General features: G+C 38.8%; 1 protein-coding gene across 2 annotated transcripts; it reads left to right on the forward strand.

The window, feature by feature from the left end:
• The first annotated feature begins 1986 nt into the window (after nucleotides 1-1986).
• Nucleotides 1987-17064, forward strand: cry2 (cryptochrome circadian regulator 2). 2 transcript variants are annotated; one of them, XM_058075748.2, is made up of 12 exons: nucleotides 1988-2282; nucleotides 3428-3536; nucleotides 6181-6323; nucleotides 7665-7849; nucleotides 9803-9891; nucleotides 10108-10248; nucleotides 10867-10992; nucleotides 11686-11871; nucleotides 11978-12129; nucleotides 12250-12452; nucleotides 14985-15065; nucleotides 15172-17064. In XM_058075748.2, exons 1-12 carry the CDS (start codon nucleotides 2125-2127, stop codon nucleotides 15735-15737), a joined length of 2139 nt encoding a protein of 712 aa, XP_057931731.2. In that variant the 5' UTR covers nucleotides 1988-2124; the 3' UTR covers nucleotides 15738-17064. The 2 variants fall into 2 exon arrangements, with proteins under 2 accessions (XP_057931732.2, XP_057931731.2); XM_058075749.2 differs by lacking the exon at nucleotides 14985-15065 and having other exon boundaries at nucleotides 1987-2282.
• The last annotated feature ends 703 nt before the right edge of the window (nucleotides 17065-17767 follow it).

Genomic DNA, 17767 nt, shown 5'->3' on the forward strand with positions numbered 1-17767 from the left:
ATTACGGCAATTTGAACAGTTCGTTCTATTGTGGAAGATGGTGGCAATCACATTAAACATCTTTATTATGCACACAAATGTACAGTAGTCAAGTGATCTTGACTTCTGGATCATTTTGAGTCCATTTTTTTTAATGGGAAAAAAAAAAAGTGTCAAGCCACCTCTATACTGAACAGGAGTATGGCTTAGGGCAAGGGTGGGCAAACTACAGCCCGGGGGCCACATCCGGCCCGCCAAGTGTTAGAATACGGCCCGCCCGTTCTTTCCAAAGTATTTCATTTAAACTTAATGGGGTGACAGGGCCTTCTCCATTGCGCCAAAAAAACCCACCTCTTTAAATCTGTTTTTAATGTCTAACTTTTTATTATGGCGGCACAGGGTCGTGTGGTTAGCGCGCAGACCTCACAGCTAGGAGACCAGGGTTCAATTCCACCCTCGGCCATATCTGTGTGGAGTTTGCATGTTCTCCCCGTGCATGCGTGGGTTTTCTCCGGGTACTCCGGTTTCCTCCCACATTCCAAAAACATGCTAGGTTAATTGGCGACTCCAAATTGTCCATAGGTATGAATGTGAGTGTGAATGGTTGTTTGTCTATATGTGCCCTGTGATTGGCTGGCAACCAGTCCAGGGTGTACCCCGCCTCTCGCCTGAAGACAGCTGGGATAGGCTCCAGCACCTCCGCAACCCTCGTGAGGATAAGCGGTAGAAAATGAATGAGTGAATGATTGATTCCAGAAAGTAAAACCTTCAGGTTTTATATACAATTCAGGCTTTGGGCTTGCCGTTGCAAGTGTTTAGCACACAGGCCACACAGCTAGGAGACATAAGTTCGATTCCCTGCTAAGGCATCTCTGTGTGGAGTTTGCATGTTCTCCCATGTGTGGACATTTTTATAGATACAATAATTCGAGGTGGACTTTTACGTGTAAAATGTATAGTATGCCCCCCCCCGTCAATTTTGTTAAATCAATGCGAGTCAAAAAGTTTGCCCACCCCTGGCTTAGGGTGTTCACACTAGCAGAATGTGCCAGACTTCATGTATCAAGTAGTCCAAACAAGGTATGAGTTTTACTCTCGCCACTCACTGAATAACTTCAATACAATTTTTCCTCTCACATTTGATTGACACAATAGTACAAATCAGAAAGTACTGTAATACAATATACTGTAGCAGGAAGGGAAAATCACACATGGTATGCATGTTCTAGCAAGAGTACACCATAAAAAAAAAAAGCTATGTTTACCTGCTGGGAGACCACCAAGAAAATTCCACGGCAGCCTGTCTGCAATACCTTGGCAGACCCACGCAGCTTCTTTTAAAGGACTTTCTTGCCTGTTAATTGGTTGTTAACTGAAAACAGCTGGTGGCAATCAACATGGAAGGTCCTCCATGATGGTAGTTCTTCTGTTCTCTTTCTGGTCAGTCAGGTTTCTGCTGTGTACACACCTGATTGAAAACAGATTGAAAACAGGCAAAAAAATGCAAGAATTTACATTTTGCACTGTGACATATTAAGAAGGTTCCAAGTGGGTAGGGGTGCCCAATTTCATAGAGAATACAAAAAAGTGATATTCTTCACTTTCTGTTCACTTAATTACATGCTAAAAGTAATTGATTGCAGGTCAATTGCAAGTATATTTTAAACGAAGGGTAAATTAAAAAAATGGCCACCATTGGCTGGACTTCGGATATACTTGACTTCTACTCTACACTACTCTAGGGGCATCAGTTTCACCAAATGTAAAAGCTGTAACATTAAAAATGTCATATGTTAAAAATAGACGGTCACAAGTATGTGTAATTTACGTTTTGTGCACTGTAGTTTATTGAAAATATCCGACATTTTAAAGCATGACAATGCTTTTTCAACAGTTCGCCCATGTATTCTGACAAACCAATCAATTTTTCACATTTTTGTTGATGATTTACAGCCAGCCAATCAGCGAAGTCGGGAAAGACCTTCCCCCCCGCCTACGCTGTCCTGGCCCCGCCTCCTTCAGTGTCGCTTCTATTTTGACAGCTACTAAACTGCAAAGCAGTACTTTCGCCACTTATTTCATTTTTCGGTGTCATTTCGACTGACCGCTCTGGATTTTACGCTTATGATGAAGTGAAAAGCAATTATGGTGGTTAATTCAGTGTACTGGTTTCGCAAATGTCTTCGTTTACACGATAATCCGGCGTTGCAAGAGGCCCTCAATGGAGCGAATACAGTGCGTTGTGTTTATATCCTGGACCCGTGGTTCGCTGGCGCCGCCAACGTGGGAATCAACCGATGGAGGTTTGTTACGCTGAAGTTTTTTGTTGTTTTACATTTGTTGATTGAAATACCAATATCCCTATAATGTATAAACTCTGAATTAGAATGATTCATTGCGTTCTTGATATGAGGCAACTAGAGTTTAGGACTTGGGGCCTCCTTCTAACGTCAGTGAGCTAAAGCTAGCTTAGTCAGTACTTCTCAAAGTAATTTAGCGTTGTCTGTATTAATCGACTATTCAGTAGTGCTTCGAATATATTTATTAATTAAATCCACACTTTCCACTCAATGACCTGAATTACGTAATAAACCCCCAAAATTAATTATCGTTAAACGTGTCTTAAGTTACACACCGGACTAAGCCTTTTATAAATGCGAGTATTTGTTTACATGCTAGTTGGTGCTAGTTCTGTTTTAAAGCAATACTACCGATTTCGGCAGGGTTTTTTGTAACTGTATTGTATTGGACTGGGTCCTGCTGAATAGGTTATACAACTCACAACAGAGAAGAAGGGGAGTGTTGGAATTGAGTGTACCTTTACTGCTGACTAGCTAATAATATACTATCATCACATGTTATTAATGATGAACCACTAGGCGTTGGTGCATCATAATTGTTCATTGTACTGTACTGTGAACACATAAAACGATGGTTTCATTATTTTGGGAAGGCGTTGGCAGTAATGCTTTGTAAAAGAAAAGTGTGTTATTATAATATATGTAGATATGACACAAGTTCAAGCACAGTGTAATTTTTGGCACATTTGCCATTGGCAAACATGTATTGCAGCTCCTTTTGAATATTATCAAAATGTTATCTAACTATAGAACTGCAATTGTTATGTAAATGGAAAAAAATGTCTGCACGGGCACTTTTTGTGATCACAATAAATAAAAGAGCAGTACAGGCAATTCTCACTCTGGAAATGCTCCAAAGATGTAGTATAAGCAAAACAAAAATCTAGCATTTCACTCTGTTTACTGTTGACAGTTCACCGCTTGATGAAGCAAGCACATTATATTACCATAGTATCGTTTTTAAAAACCTGGCAAGTGTAAAGAGTCATGCACAATACAATGTAGTTAAAGCAATAATCTGTCATCACTCTTTTTAATTTGTCTCTAAAGCACAGTTCTTGTGTAATGGTTCACTTCTATGCCTGCAGGTTTCTGCTGGAGGCGCTGGAGGACTTGGACTGCAGTCTGAAGATGCTCAACTCCAGATTGTTTGTAGTCAGAGGGCAGCCTGCAGAGGTTTTTCCAAGGCTGTTTAAGGTCAGTACCATTAGAACTCACTGTTTGAACACGTAGCTTGCAGCATGGGATGTTGCTGAATGTTCGCATTACTTGCTGACAGTCTTGAAATGTATAAACAAACTTCTTTCTTAAGGATTTCGCTCCACAAATGTCAAGACCAGATGCATTTTGTTTGTTATTTATTAGATAGCAGTGCATAAACTAAGTAGAATTTCCATAACAGAACTAAAAATAGTACAACCCGTCACTGCTTTAATTATGGTATTTTATGTTGCACCAGAAATGAACGGGCTTTGAGCAAGACAGATGCCCGTCTCTTGTGTTTCTGAATAAAGGCCATTCCTAGTCATCCTACTGCCTTGTCAGAGCAAACAATGCTGATTGTAGCAACCGACTTATCATGTTGTGGTCAAAATAAACAAATATTGCATGGCGCAAAATTTTGGGCTTAAGTTGAACCATGAATGCTCTCATGTTGGTTCAGTTCTTGCTAAAATCATTTTAATGAAATGTAGAGATAATAATGTGATATTATAAGTAAACGATGCATTTATGTTAAAGTTTTACATTTAAAAAAAGGTCTGAAGAGAGGAGCTATAACTTTAATGCAATATTAATTATTTTGACACCTATTTTCTACTATTACCATCATTATTTTCATTCCAAGGCAGCAGGAAGGGATGTGTAAATAATTCCCATGTCAAAAGACGGACTACTTTTCAGTAGCTTTAGGTTCCGCAGCTGCAGTAGTTGCCATAATCTATTTTCACACTGTCCTCCTCCTCCATTCATTTTTTTTAGTATTTATTGTTGTATAGGTGAAGGTTTTGGGTTCATAGTAAATATAAATGTGAATAGCCAAAGTATTTCTTTTAAATATCTTTTTGTAGTAAGAAGCATGACTTAACCAGTAAACAATTGCAGACAATCTTTTCGATGCCCTCCTGCAACTCAGCTGTTCGTTTGAATCATGAGAAAAGAGACCTCAGCACAGCAGCTTTTTGCAGGACAGGACAATTAAAAAAATTAAAACAAATTCTTTTCTGTTATGCATTAGATGATGTAAAAGTATTGCAACGTAAACACACATATAGAGATTTAGAAAATATTCGATATAATCTCCTGTCTAGCAGATGAAAGAGAGCTTGTAGCAAGAATGGGAAAGAATTAGTGCTGCAGGCAATGAATGAACTTTTCACCCTCTCCCGGCTACCTGCCCCATGAGGTCCTGTCTGTGAGCTTGTGCTTTTTTTCTATACATGCATTGCGTTATTTTTGTTTTTTCTCAAGTGTAGACTCATTTTTTGTTTTGAACAAATTAAATTCAGCCTTCATTGAATTTGACAGACCAGGTTTCTTAATATGCCAGAAGATATGTGCTATCCTTTGTGGACCATTGTTTTTCTTTGGTGGAATCATTAGACAACTTACATATTCAGTGAGTTTACAGGTCATTTACTTTGGTTTGGCCCAGATTTTAAGATGTGTATGGGTCTACTTTTGGCAATGTGGAGACGGATTCCCATAATTTGCACTGATTTACAGTTTGAACTGTTGATGACTTTAAAGGAGACAGGTTAACACTTGGAAATTAAATGTTATTGCTTTTCATACTGTGTACTTGCATTATGTCATAGATCATCATTACATTAATGAAAATATGGTCTCAAAATAATGTTGACAATATAATATACATATATTATCATTACATTGATGGAAAAATGTTCTCAAAATGATGTTGGCAATAATTTGTAGAACAATTATCGTCCGGCAAAATTTGTTATTATACCTAAAATGAAATTAACACCCAGTTCACTAACACTGCACACAGGCCACATGAAGGCTATAGTCATAAAACAACAACAAGACAGTAACATTTTCATACAGAGAATCTGGAGAATTAAAGCGAGCAAGTTAAATGAAGGTAATGATGGTAATTCTCTTCTATGTAAATACAATTCTCAAATCCATCCATCCATTTTCTATGCCACTTATTCTCGCTAGGGTTGTCTGGGTTTGCTGCAGCCTATCCCAGCTGACTTCGGACACCTTTTCATTTACTTTTAAGCAGACCGTCCCTCACTTAAAAATATGTTCAGTGTGGGAAATAGGACATGCCTTTTTCGCCTGCCTGGACATGCATGCTTGTACACACACATACAGGCGCGCATTATGTAATGTAACTAAAAACCACCAGTCCATACGATGGATTGTCCCTTGCCGGACAGACCGAACGCGTCATTCCTAGTGCATACTGTATGTAACCATGAAACGGTGAAACTCAGAACATTGTGAACCACTGCCTCAATGTCATAAAAATAAAATAAAACATGATAGATTTTTTTTTAACAATAGAAATGATATTAGACATTGTTTCTTAGCATTCTTCCTTCATATAACATAATAATTATAACAAAAATGTTTATACTATTTCTTAAATTTGTACATAATAGTTAATTGTTTGAGCTTCTTCCCAAACTGATCCATAATTTTACTCCACTGATATGCTAATTATGTTTTAGTGTTGTTGGTCCATACTGATGTTTTAAATAAACGTTACCCTGAGGTTGCATTTCTCCTGCTTGCAAAAAATACCAAGCGAAATGTGTTACCTATTCTTGTTAAGAAATTGAATTCAAATATATATCTTGTCTTGCTCTAGGAATGGAAAATGACAAGGTTGGCGTTTGAGTACGACCCAGAGCCATATGGGAAGGAGAGGGACAACGCCATTATCAAAATGGCCCAAGAGTTTGGCGTGGAGACTGTTGTCAGAAACTCTCATACTCTCTATAACCTGGACAGGTATGTGATATACACACACACACACATGTAACCATTCTCACACAGTACAGTTTACAGTTGCACTCTTTCTCTTTTGTCACTTCATATCCGAGACCAAGCACACAATTGAGGTGTTGGCTTTGTTACCCACACAATATTGTGATGATGCAATGCTTAAACACCTAAAAAAAATGCATGTCATGGTGCTGTTAGGTCAACTTGCTCTTCAAATGCTGAGACTAGATTACAGAGAGAGAGTGCAGCATTATAAAATGATGTTTTTTTCCTCATGTGTGGTCTGTGACATGGAGGGAACTCAGTTCAGCTCTGTATTGCATAATGATTTGGAATATACTACTGTACTAGATGAGGCAGAAGGAAGCTTATCTTTTGTGTGTGTGCGTACTGAGTTGGAGGATTTTACTGTGGCGCTTTTGTGGACATGTGCTTACTGTGTTCGTTCAGAGCGCTCATGGTCAAGTAACCAATAGGAAGCCTTGTCTGCCTGGATCAGCGCTGGATCCAACCTTGGATCCAGTGCTGGCAGTTATACACACAGGTTGTATAAGATAGAAACTAAAAATACAGAGCTTCGCTCTCAGCCCTAGTGGCAAGACAGAAATAAGCCAGGCATAGTGAAATGCAAATGACTCCTTACATAAACCACACTTTGGACATTTTTAGAATACATTTACCAATTTTGATGCATTAAATTGATAAAACTGGGGAATTGTTCATAGTCGTGCAGACTGGAGGACAATAATTGGAAATATTTTTGAATTCAAAAATGTGAAATAGTTCAAAGAAAATATAAAATTAATAAGTATTATAAATTAGGATCGGTAACCAGCTGTAGGGATCAACCTCATCTATTTTTGAAGCAGACAACATGCTTTGGGTTTTTTTGCATTCTGAATAGTTTGAGGTTTTTTGCCTTGTTTTTGTACACTTCACAGTAGGAGTGTGTCACGTGTCAGTTAGATATATTGCAATCTTCAATTTTTTTTTCTATGTTCTAATTGCTACACCTCCAGTCACTGAGACAAAGAGAGAACAAACTCTCCAAGGTGCTGAAACCAATGCACAGAGTGAACTTTTTTCCTGCCTGTTTGGAGTCAGGAGGCGAGGCAACAGACAGATATGCACATGGCAATGTATTGCCAGAAAATGTATCCTGTTCATTTTCATTTATTGTTTAATTAGTTAATTAATTGTGCTCATGAGACTTTTTTTCTGAACAAGAAATCATGTAACATTTTAATCTCTCGAGATCTTGTGACACCCATGTCTCACAGTATGAAGTTTGGTCTGTTAACATGACATAAAAACCAATCACAATATCTTTTTTTTGCTTCCTTGCAGGATAATAGAGATGAACAACAACAGTCCTCCGCTGACCTTTAAGCGTTTTCAGACTATTGTGAGCAGACTGGAGTTGCCCAGGCGACCACTGCCTCCCATCACGCAACAACAGATGGACAAATGTCATACTAAAATAGCTGACAACCATGATCAGCTATACAGTATACCTTCTCTGGAAGAATTAGGTACACAGCAGACTTACTTACTTACTTACTACTTTTGTTGAAAAATTTCAATAAAGTCTAAATTGTGAACTGGTTCTAAGAAGAACTTCATAGTGCAAAAAGAAGAAATGGGAGTGAGATAGTTAGCAATTTATTGCAAACAACCATTAAACTGAAATAGGCCGTTCATCAGCTAATCAATACTTTAAGACCATAGGTAAAAAAACAAAGTATTTTAAAATAGAAATAAAATTTTCACAAAAGGGCTCACCACCTCAAAATTGGGTTTAGGCACGCTTGAGGCCAGTGTTTCCGGGACGCGAGTGGGAATGTTGCTCCAGGTGATGAAGATGGCTTCACAGAGTGTGTGAATTTGATCCATTTTTGTAAACCTCCCTTGCCATCCATCCCCAAAGGTTCTCAATTGGATTTAGATCAGGGGAACACACAGGATGGTCCAAAAGAGAGATGTTATTCATCTGGAAGAAGTCCTTTGGTAAGATTCTGAACTGCAATATTGTCCTGTTGAAAAACCCAATCATTACCACACAGACCTTACTTTCAGTCATAAGGAATGCCCCCTGCAACATCTCCACGTAGCCGTGTACCATTTGATGCCCCTTCGCAACCTGAAGCTCCATTGTTCCAATAAAGGAAAACTCTACCGTAGGGGAAAATCTCAGATCAAGTCAAGTTTATTTATATAGCCCTTAATCACAAAAGTGCCTCAAAGGGCTTTTACAAGCTTGCAACAATAGACGACATCCCATGATCTGAACAAGGAAAAACTCAAAACCCATTTGGAAGAAAAAAGTAACCTTGAGAAGGTTCTGCCGAAAGGGGGAATCCCTCTTCCAGGATGCTGAGTGGGCAACAAATGACATAAAATAAGTACACTGTTTCTACAAAGTAAATACAAATAGCATAATAATCCAGTTCATAGATGTGGTGACATCAGAAGAGTTGGTCAGCTGCCTGACCACCTCAGATTTTGTCCGAATCTGTCAGGGCGAGTTCCGAACAGCAGCAACCTCTGCTGACCCCCTCTCCAACAAGACAGGAGGGACGGAAAAGGAGCGGCAGTCAAACAGGCCAGGAATACTATTAACTAAATGCTAAATCAGATGGAATCTCCTTGTCTTTGGAAGCCTTTGGAAAGTTTTTTTCCGATGAAAGAGTAAAACTTTCTTCAATCCTTTCCCACGTTTGGTGCCCTCATGCAAATTTAGCAATTTTGTTGCATTGAAGGAGATGAGGCCTTTGCAGCTGTTTTTTGTTTTTAAAACCCATAGGATGCCTTTTGATGGTTATTGAACTGCACGTGGCACCCATAACATTCATTTGGACCGAGAATGGGTCCCATGTCTCAAGAGACAGCTTTGGGCTGGTGACATTTTTTGGGGTTTGATTCCAGAATCCTCAGCATCTTAGATGACATTTAATCTATTTAATGTAATTTAACATTTAATTTAAATATCTGTCTTAGTGTGACCAGTAGCAATGGCACACTGTGACAGGACTTTCTTAAAGCAGCTCAACAATCTGACAGGTTCAAAGAGAAAGCTTTTTTGCCTTTGGCATCAAGAGGTCATGACAGTGTGAATACCTGAATTAATACATTGAATTCACATTTTTGTGAAGTGGAGGCCTTTAAAAGCTGTGTTCTTAAACACTTTAGTGGTTGTTTGCAATAAATTGCTTACTAATTTTTTTTTGTCTTACTCCAATTTCTTCTTTTTGCATTTTGAAGCTCTAATTAGAAAATCCTAAAGATCCAACAGTACAAAATGCAAATTATTGCAATTTTTCACCTGAAAACTGAAAAATTTTGACCAGGAGTGTGTGTCTTTAAAAACTCAATATACCACCCAACCCTAGTTTTAATTCATCCTGTAGGATGTTTGCATAAGTCATGTTAAATTTAGATCCAAATATGCACTGTGTTGGAACTGATGTGTACAACTATATGTCCAGGTTTCAGGACCGAGGGTTTGCCTCAAGCTGTGTGGCGTGGAGGAGAGTCGGAGGCATTGGACAGACTAAACAAACACCTGGATAAAAAGGTAGCTAAGATACAGTCAATTACAAACATATTGTTGCAATATATTATCAGGACAATTATATTATGACAATTAGACTAAATTTCCTTGATCTACTATGTTGAAAGTTTTCTTAAATGTATAATGAATTGATGGCCTCTCCTAGTTGCAGCCAATTAGTCCACTCGATATTACCTCAATTGCTGCCAGACATGTGTGTGTGTGTTACTGTTTTTGTAGGTGTGGGTGGCTAATCTTGAGCACCCTCGTGGCAACATGTGCTCTTTGTATGCCAGTCCAACCGGCCTGAGCCCATATTTGCGTTTCGGCTGCCTGTCCTGTAGGGTCCTGTACTACAACCTCAGGGAGCTCTACATGAAGGTACCACTGATATACCCTCATACAACATTTTAAGACAGGGATTTACAAGCATTCACATTTTGTGGGTAGTGGATTGTAAATAGAGCATGAAAATGAAGAAAGAACAACAAAACTGCATTTATACTCAAACAGGCCGTTTATCATCACAAGCAAGGCATTAATTTGCGACAAGGTATGTTGAGATGTTGCAGTGTTGTCCCATTGAAAGACCTGGCCATCACTGCACAGTCCCAAAGATCTACCTCATACTATAAACATAGAAAACATATATTTACTATATTTTAGAGCTGGGTGATATGGACCCAAAACTCATATCCCGATATATTTAGGTTGAATATTGCTACATGAAATATATCATGTGATATCTATCTATCTATCCATCCATCCATCCATCCATCCGTAGCTCTCTCTTATTGTCTTTTTCACCTCTTTTTGCATTGTGATGCTCTCCTTACAGTCTGGTTCCATTCAGTCAGTGTAAAATATTAATTTCCTAAATACAAATTTTCCTCTGGGTTTAAGATTTTGTTAGGAACTGTACCTGGTGTGTGTTTATTCTGCTTTGGGAAGCATTCAGTTAACAATTGCTGTTGCTCATCTCTTGTGTTTCACTATTAGCTCCGGAAGCGTTGCAGTCCTCCTTTGTCCCTGTTTGGGCAACTCTTATGGAGGGAATTCTTCTACACTGCTGCCACTAATAATCCAAACTTTGACCGCATGGAAGGAAACCCCATTTGTGTTCAGGTGGGCATAGTGGATCCTGTGGTTGACGGTGTGAATATGTGGATCAACAGTGTGAAATAATGAGTCAGATGCCGAGGCAGGAGAGAAAAAAAATCATCAAAATCGATCAGCAAATGATCTTTAAGTTCCATCTGTAAGGTCTCCTGAGCTCTGTGTTTGTTGATGGTAATTCAAAAGAGACTTGCAGCATTTTGTAGACAGTGATACCGTTTATTTCATGGTGTGAAACTGGTCAACACCTTGAGGCTCGTATTACACACTCGGATCACAGAGCTCATGAATTGACTGCACTATGTAATAGACTGCAATAAAATACAAAAACATTAAACGCGTAACTGGTGTGAGACTATGGTTACTGGTCAACACCGTGAGGCTCATATTACACACTACAATGACAATGAGCTACATTGGAATCGCAGCTTGGGTTGCCAACTGTGGAAAAATATAATCTTCCCGTATGTTAAAAATAAAAGAATTAAACATGTTCCACAAGGGATACATTTTGTTCCTTATTTCTGTGAAAATTACAAACAGTCTGTAAAATGTGGAGTTTGACGGTGCAGCTATAGAATATTTTTGATAATCGAGCATTGCACTAAAAGATTTTTTCCATCGGAAAAATTGGCAAATTTCTTTAAAAATTTAAGCAGAACAAGGGTTAAAAATTCTAACAATAAATACATTTGCCGTTAGATTCCATGGGACCAGAATCCAGAAGCACTCGCCAAATGGGCTGAGGGCCGAACTGGTTTCCCCTGGATCGATGCCATAATGACACAACTCAGACAGGAGGGCTGGATCCACCACTTGGCTCGGCACGCTGTGGCTTGCTTCCTCACCAGGGGGGACCTGTGGATCAGCTGGGAAAGTGGCATGAAGGTAGGACAAAAAATATAATGAAATACATGTCTAGCAGTTACTGTAAAATGAATTTACTGTGGTATACATGGAGAGATGCTTACAGCATGGGCTTCTGTTCCTGTAGGTGTTTGAGGAGCTGCTGTTGGATGCAGACTGGAGTGTAAATGCTGGCAGCTGGATGTGGCTGTCATGTAGTGCCTTCTTCCAGCAGTTCTTCCACTGCTACTGTCCTGTTGGCTTCGGAAAAAGAACTGACCCTACTGGAGACTATATTAGGTAGGGGAATGGATTGTTCATTTTTTCCATATTTAATTACTGAATGATTTTTTGGATGCTTCTTTCACAATAAAGGCTGTATGTGCTTTAAAAATGACAAGTTCAACAATCATCCTGCAGGCGTTATATACCCATCTTGAAGGACTATCCAAACCGGTACATCTATGAGCCGTGGAACGCCCCTGAGTCAGTCCAGAAGGCGGCAAACTGTGTGGTGGGAGTGGATTATCCGAAACCAATTATCAACCATGCCGAGAGCAGCAGACTCAACATTGAGAGGATGAAACAAGTTTACCAGCAACTCTCACATTACAGAGGACTCAGTAAGTCAGCTAACAACACTCACACTGCTATCTTTAACACACATACTCTAATTTAGACCATTCCTAAATGGATAAGTCTCCCCTTTTGAGTGCTCCTAGTTTCCGTATACTCACTAACCACATTCATCCACACATTACACATACGCTTGCACAACTCTTGACATTGACATGCTTACTTAGTTTAAGTAGGGTTAACAAAAATAATTAAAAATAATGCAACCCAGTTTTACAATATTGCAGCTATCACCTGAAGATATTGTTTGGAAATAAAACAGACTCATTTAAATTGACTCTCATGACCTCAGTCCACCATGCTGTCAACTTTATTGTTATTTTTGTATTAAAACAATACAATAGGTGTTTCTCTGAGATCTTTACAAACAGATATTTAAAGTGCTCATGACCAAAAACACACGTTAAAAAGATAGTTGGGATATTTTGACATGAAGTTGTATGAGAGTCCCATCGTCAACAGTGACCATTATTCACAAATGGCGAAAAGATGTAACAACCTTCCCAGGCGTGTTATACCTTCACATTGTCTCCTCCAAACATTCTTGTCGCTGTGGCCAAATTGCTTCTTTGTCATGACTGAACATGCAAGTTTTGACCAGAAGGCATCCTGTTTGACCAACATTCCAACCAATTTTCCTGTAATAAGCGGTGACACATGCAAGTAACTTGTACTTACCAACAATTTGTTGGAATCTACATTTGGTTACATGGCTCCAAAAGACGTCCTTAGCGGAAATCTATACATTTCCTCGGACCTTCCCATTGGTCTGAATGTGTGCTGCCAAAGAGACACTGTTCGTGCAGTCAACCATGATAACTAAGTTAACAGAGCTTGGCTTTTTTAAGTTACAAAAGACATTCAGCGCCACATTTGATAAGATTTAGGTGCATATATTTAAGCTTGTATGTATACTTGTAACCCTATATAAATTAATTCAAATTGTACATAAATTCAAATTTGTTCACCCAAATGGTTTTAAAAATCACTGTAAATGTACATGGTGTTGCATCCTCGCAAAAGAACTGTCCAAATACATTCAAAAGACATCCTTTGCATATTTCATAGGTTTTATAAATACAACTCTTTTGTGTTTGTTCACATTTTTCACAAGCCGAACTCAAAGATGTAAAATATTTTCTAATTACACAAAAGGCATATCTCTCTCAAATATTGTTGCATTATTTGTATTGTCTAAATCTGTGATAGTGAGCATTCACCATTCATGATTCATAATCTATTCACCTCACATGTGAGACTGCATGATTATTACACTTCAGTTGGCCACATAAAAGGCCACTCTAGAATGTGCAGTTTAACTGTATTGGGGGTGGTCCGGCTTGATCTGAAAACTGTGACCGCCATTTGCTCCATGTAGCATGTACAAAGCTTACCAGGTGATTTGTTGGCCACGCAAGTATTGTGCTGGAGTTGCTGGGCAGCTTCTAGGAATTGTGTACAGAACCTTGTAACATGGGGTCGGTTGTGCATTAACATGCTGCAACATGAGATGATGCTTGTTGATGAATGACACAACAACGGGCCTCTCTGTACATTGAAAATGCCATCATTACAGTAAAATGTGCATTTTAAAAGATAGTGAGCATGTTCGGGATGCTCTCCACTGGCGTATATGGTATTGGCAGATGGTGATCACACCAGTTACTGACTGGTTTTCGGCTGGACAACCTTGACGGGCACACATGTAAAACACAACGATGTATTCAATTATTTTCAATGTACAGTACTTGCACATTCAGACGTTCTCCCTTTGTGCAGAGGCAATGTTTGAAAAAAGCTATAAAAAATTAAAGTATTCACTTTTGTCATACTGCTGTCATCCACCAGTAAACTAATTATAAAATACGAGTGAAATTACATTGCGATTATCAAACACCCATCCAGCGAACTACCGCCATCTTGGTTGTGACGCATGCCAAAGACACTTTCCAGCAACCAACCATGGACGCATTACCGTTGTAGTGCATCAGTAGTGACTTTTCATGGCAAAAATAACAAGATTAAGGTATTTTAGTGTACTGAGCACTTCAAGATCCATTTTCCGAAGTTTGCCGTCCCGTGTAATGTACTTTGAGATTCATGTTTTTCAACCTTTTTTGAGCCACTGCACATTTTATACATTGGAAAAATCTAGCGGCACAGCACTAACCAAAAATGTTACATGTCACCACAACCGCTCACATGCATCAGTAAGTCTAATGGAGGAACGAGGCAATCAGCTACGTGTTGCCAGACGGACCAATATTACATTATTACATTGCTCTGCCAGTCTTTACGCCATAGACATTCAGCAATGACATACGTAATTATTTGCCGAAAATTATTAATAAATGTTTATTAAAAAAAAATTGGGGGGGGGATAATTCCTCTAAATCACTGCTCTTGACCACCATCTGGCATGTCATATCAGCCTTTGCAGAAAGCTTTGTTTACATGTGTTTTTGTTTTTAATTTTAAATAAAATATAGAAACCAGTAGTGAGTTTCTGTGTCTGTCAGGTCTGCTCGCATCAGTACCAACAATCCAAGAGGAGGCCGAGCCACCAATGACTGATGAGTCTCAGACCAGCAGTGGCCCCGGTGGGAGGAAACACTATTCATGCTCATTGACAAAAACTACAGTGTAATCCTTATTAGCTTCATTAAACAAAGTGTGCTTATTTTTTTTTTGCTTTTGTATTTCTAGACTCACCACCCAGAGTCATTGATGATGATGCAGCTCGTGGCTCTACAGCTCCTGATTCATCCACTGTCTGCACACCTTCCAACACTGTCCCAGACCAACAACTGGAAGCAGATGGAATGACTTGCCAATCCCAGGCACAAGTTAATTCCTTAGATTCTCACACGCATCCTTTTGCAGCCATAACATCAACATGTGCAGGCTACTCCGCTACGGTAGGGTCCCCTCCTTCACCAGGTTTGACACCAGCCCAGACCTCCCCCATGTCAAGGTCCAAAACAACTTCACCTTCCTCATCATGTTCCACATTACCCCCGTCACCAAGTCCGGCTCCGGTCCAAACTCACACCTCTTCTTTGGGGTCAAGAAGAAAAAGCTTTACTCGTAAAGTGCACCGTGGCCAGAGACAACGAGGGCGACAGAACTGTCCTCGAGGGCCCAGAGAAGGAGAAAAAAGAGCCGATGAGGGAGAAACCGAGATAGCAGGAGGGGATGAGAAGATGGAAGAAGGTCTTGAGATAGACGAGGAGAGAATGGAAGAAGAGATGTATGCAGGACATACTCAGTAATTAATACACAGTACAAAAGTACCTTCATTGCTGGAGGAAAACGCATCAAAGCATGATATCACATTTTGGAGAAAATGTCCCATTCTATCCATTATTCTTTTTTTTTATATTAATACCTGATGTAATGCTGCTAACGGTTTTTTCTTAGTGACTCGCTTGAGTGAGCAAAAGTTAGTGGTCGGCGTTGTATATTTTTCTGAGGAAACGTTCACCCTGGAAAATGTCTCATTTAGACACGCACCAGACACAAGGTACACATGCACAATCTAATGATATGTAATATAAGAGCCATAATGTGAATGTAAATGGTAGAATATGGATAACCAAATGTCATACTTTACAATGATAGTTCATTATTTTACTGTGGCAAAGAACTGGATGTTCATATTGAGAGTTGCTTATTTAGCCTCTCATGTCGAAAATAAAGCAACCAAAATGATATCAATTATTTATACATGCATACAGCTCCCGGTATGCAACTTTCAACCATAAATCAATAGCCTGATTGTGCAGCTGTACCTAATAAAAGTGTCTGGTGAGTTTGTGTAGCTGAAAGTGGAAGCAGTAACACATTTTATTTGCATTATGTCATACACCAAAAAAAATTTGGATGACTGGAAATTAATTTGGTAAATCATAATTCAGGGATGGACATGAATACCCGGCATCACCTTGTTTAACGATACAGTACAACCTTTTGTGAAGCCCCTCCCTTCGCCCTCCTGCTTTTATGAACAGCTCCATAGAAAACCGGACACCACAGTATGACCTGAATTATCAGTGCAGTGCTGTTTCGTACATTAACAGCTGACAATTTTCATGAACTGACAATGTATAACTGTATTTTGACAAGTTCTGTAATAATATTTGATACCGAAACCCAGATTGGCAAAAAGGTTGTTGTCTACATTGCAATCAGGCCAAAACTCAAAATTGAGTAGACAATTTAAATCCAGTAAGCTCAACATTACACCGTACATCTGTCGGTGTTCAGTACACTTTTTTTTGGTGGCACACATTTACAGTGGGGAAAAAGTATTTGATTTCCTGCTGATTTTCTAAGTTTAAACCCTTACAAAGACGAGGATTGTGACCTCAAAAACTGGTTATGTTAAACCTATAAAATCAGCAGGGAGATGAAATAATTATTCCCCCACTGTATTTGCAATATAGATATAATAGATGAAATTGGGTCCAGTTGAAATATTTACCACACTTTTCTCTGGTGTTTGAAAATCCTGTGCTCAATTGAATGTAGAGAAAAGGGTGTGTTCACCCCCCATATACTGTATTTATCAGAATTTGTACATAAAAGAGTTTAAACCACTTCCTTTTACAAGTCTTATTTGAAAACTCCATTTTGTTTTGTAAACACATTGAGTTATTTATAGCTTGTCAGTTTGTATGAACATCATTTCTCAGTGTGCGTGTTATTCCTTGAACAAGGGTCAGACTAAGTGACTTAAAAGCTCTCACTGTAATTACAGCACATATATCAATTAAAGACAGATACTATAAAATGACTTGTAATGTAGTCATTTGTAATAATTTAATATTTTCTGTCAGGTCAAAGCAGCAATTATTTTGTGCACACAATTGCTCAATAAATACAAATTTTAAAAATATATAGATTTGTGGGGCGGCCGTCTGTCTCGACTAGTTGGGTTGCAATATAAAAAATAAATCCAAAAATAGAGTACGTATCAAAGAGATACTATTAACACCATCTGTATTGTATGAGGTTCCATGGCAGTGGCTTTCTACGTAAATCAATGTAAGACATACTGCATAAAAACGATAAAACGATTGTTTTTATTTTAACGCGTACCTATAACACACTAAACTCAAGTTTACCATTGAATTATTGTGCTGATTTTGAAGCCTATTTGCAATTACATGTCTTAAAAAAATCCCAATACAGATTTTATTCAATCTGCTCGATACCATTTAGACAAATGTTGTTCCGACTGACGTCACTTCCGCTGGATAGCGAGTGTCACACTTGAGTTGCCGTAGCATTTCCGCTGCGT

This window comes from Doryrhamphus excisus, linkage group LG1 (genome assembly GCF_037039965.1).
Source record: "Doryrhamphus excisus strain RoL-2023G ecotype Guam linkage group LG1, RoL_Dexc_Guam_v1.1, whole genome shotgun sequence".
Lineage (NCBI taxonomy): Eukaryota > Metazoa > Chordata > Actinopteri > Syngnathiformes > Syngnathidae > Doryrhamphus > Doryrhamphus excisus.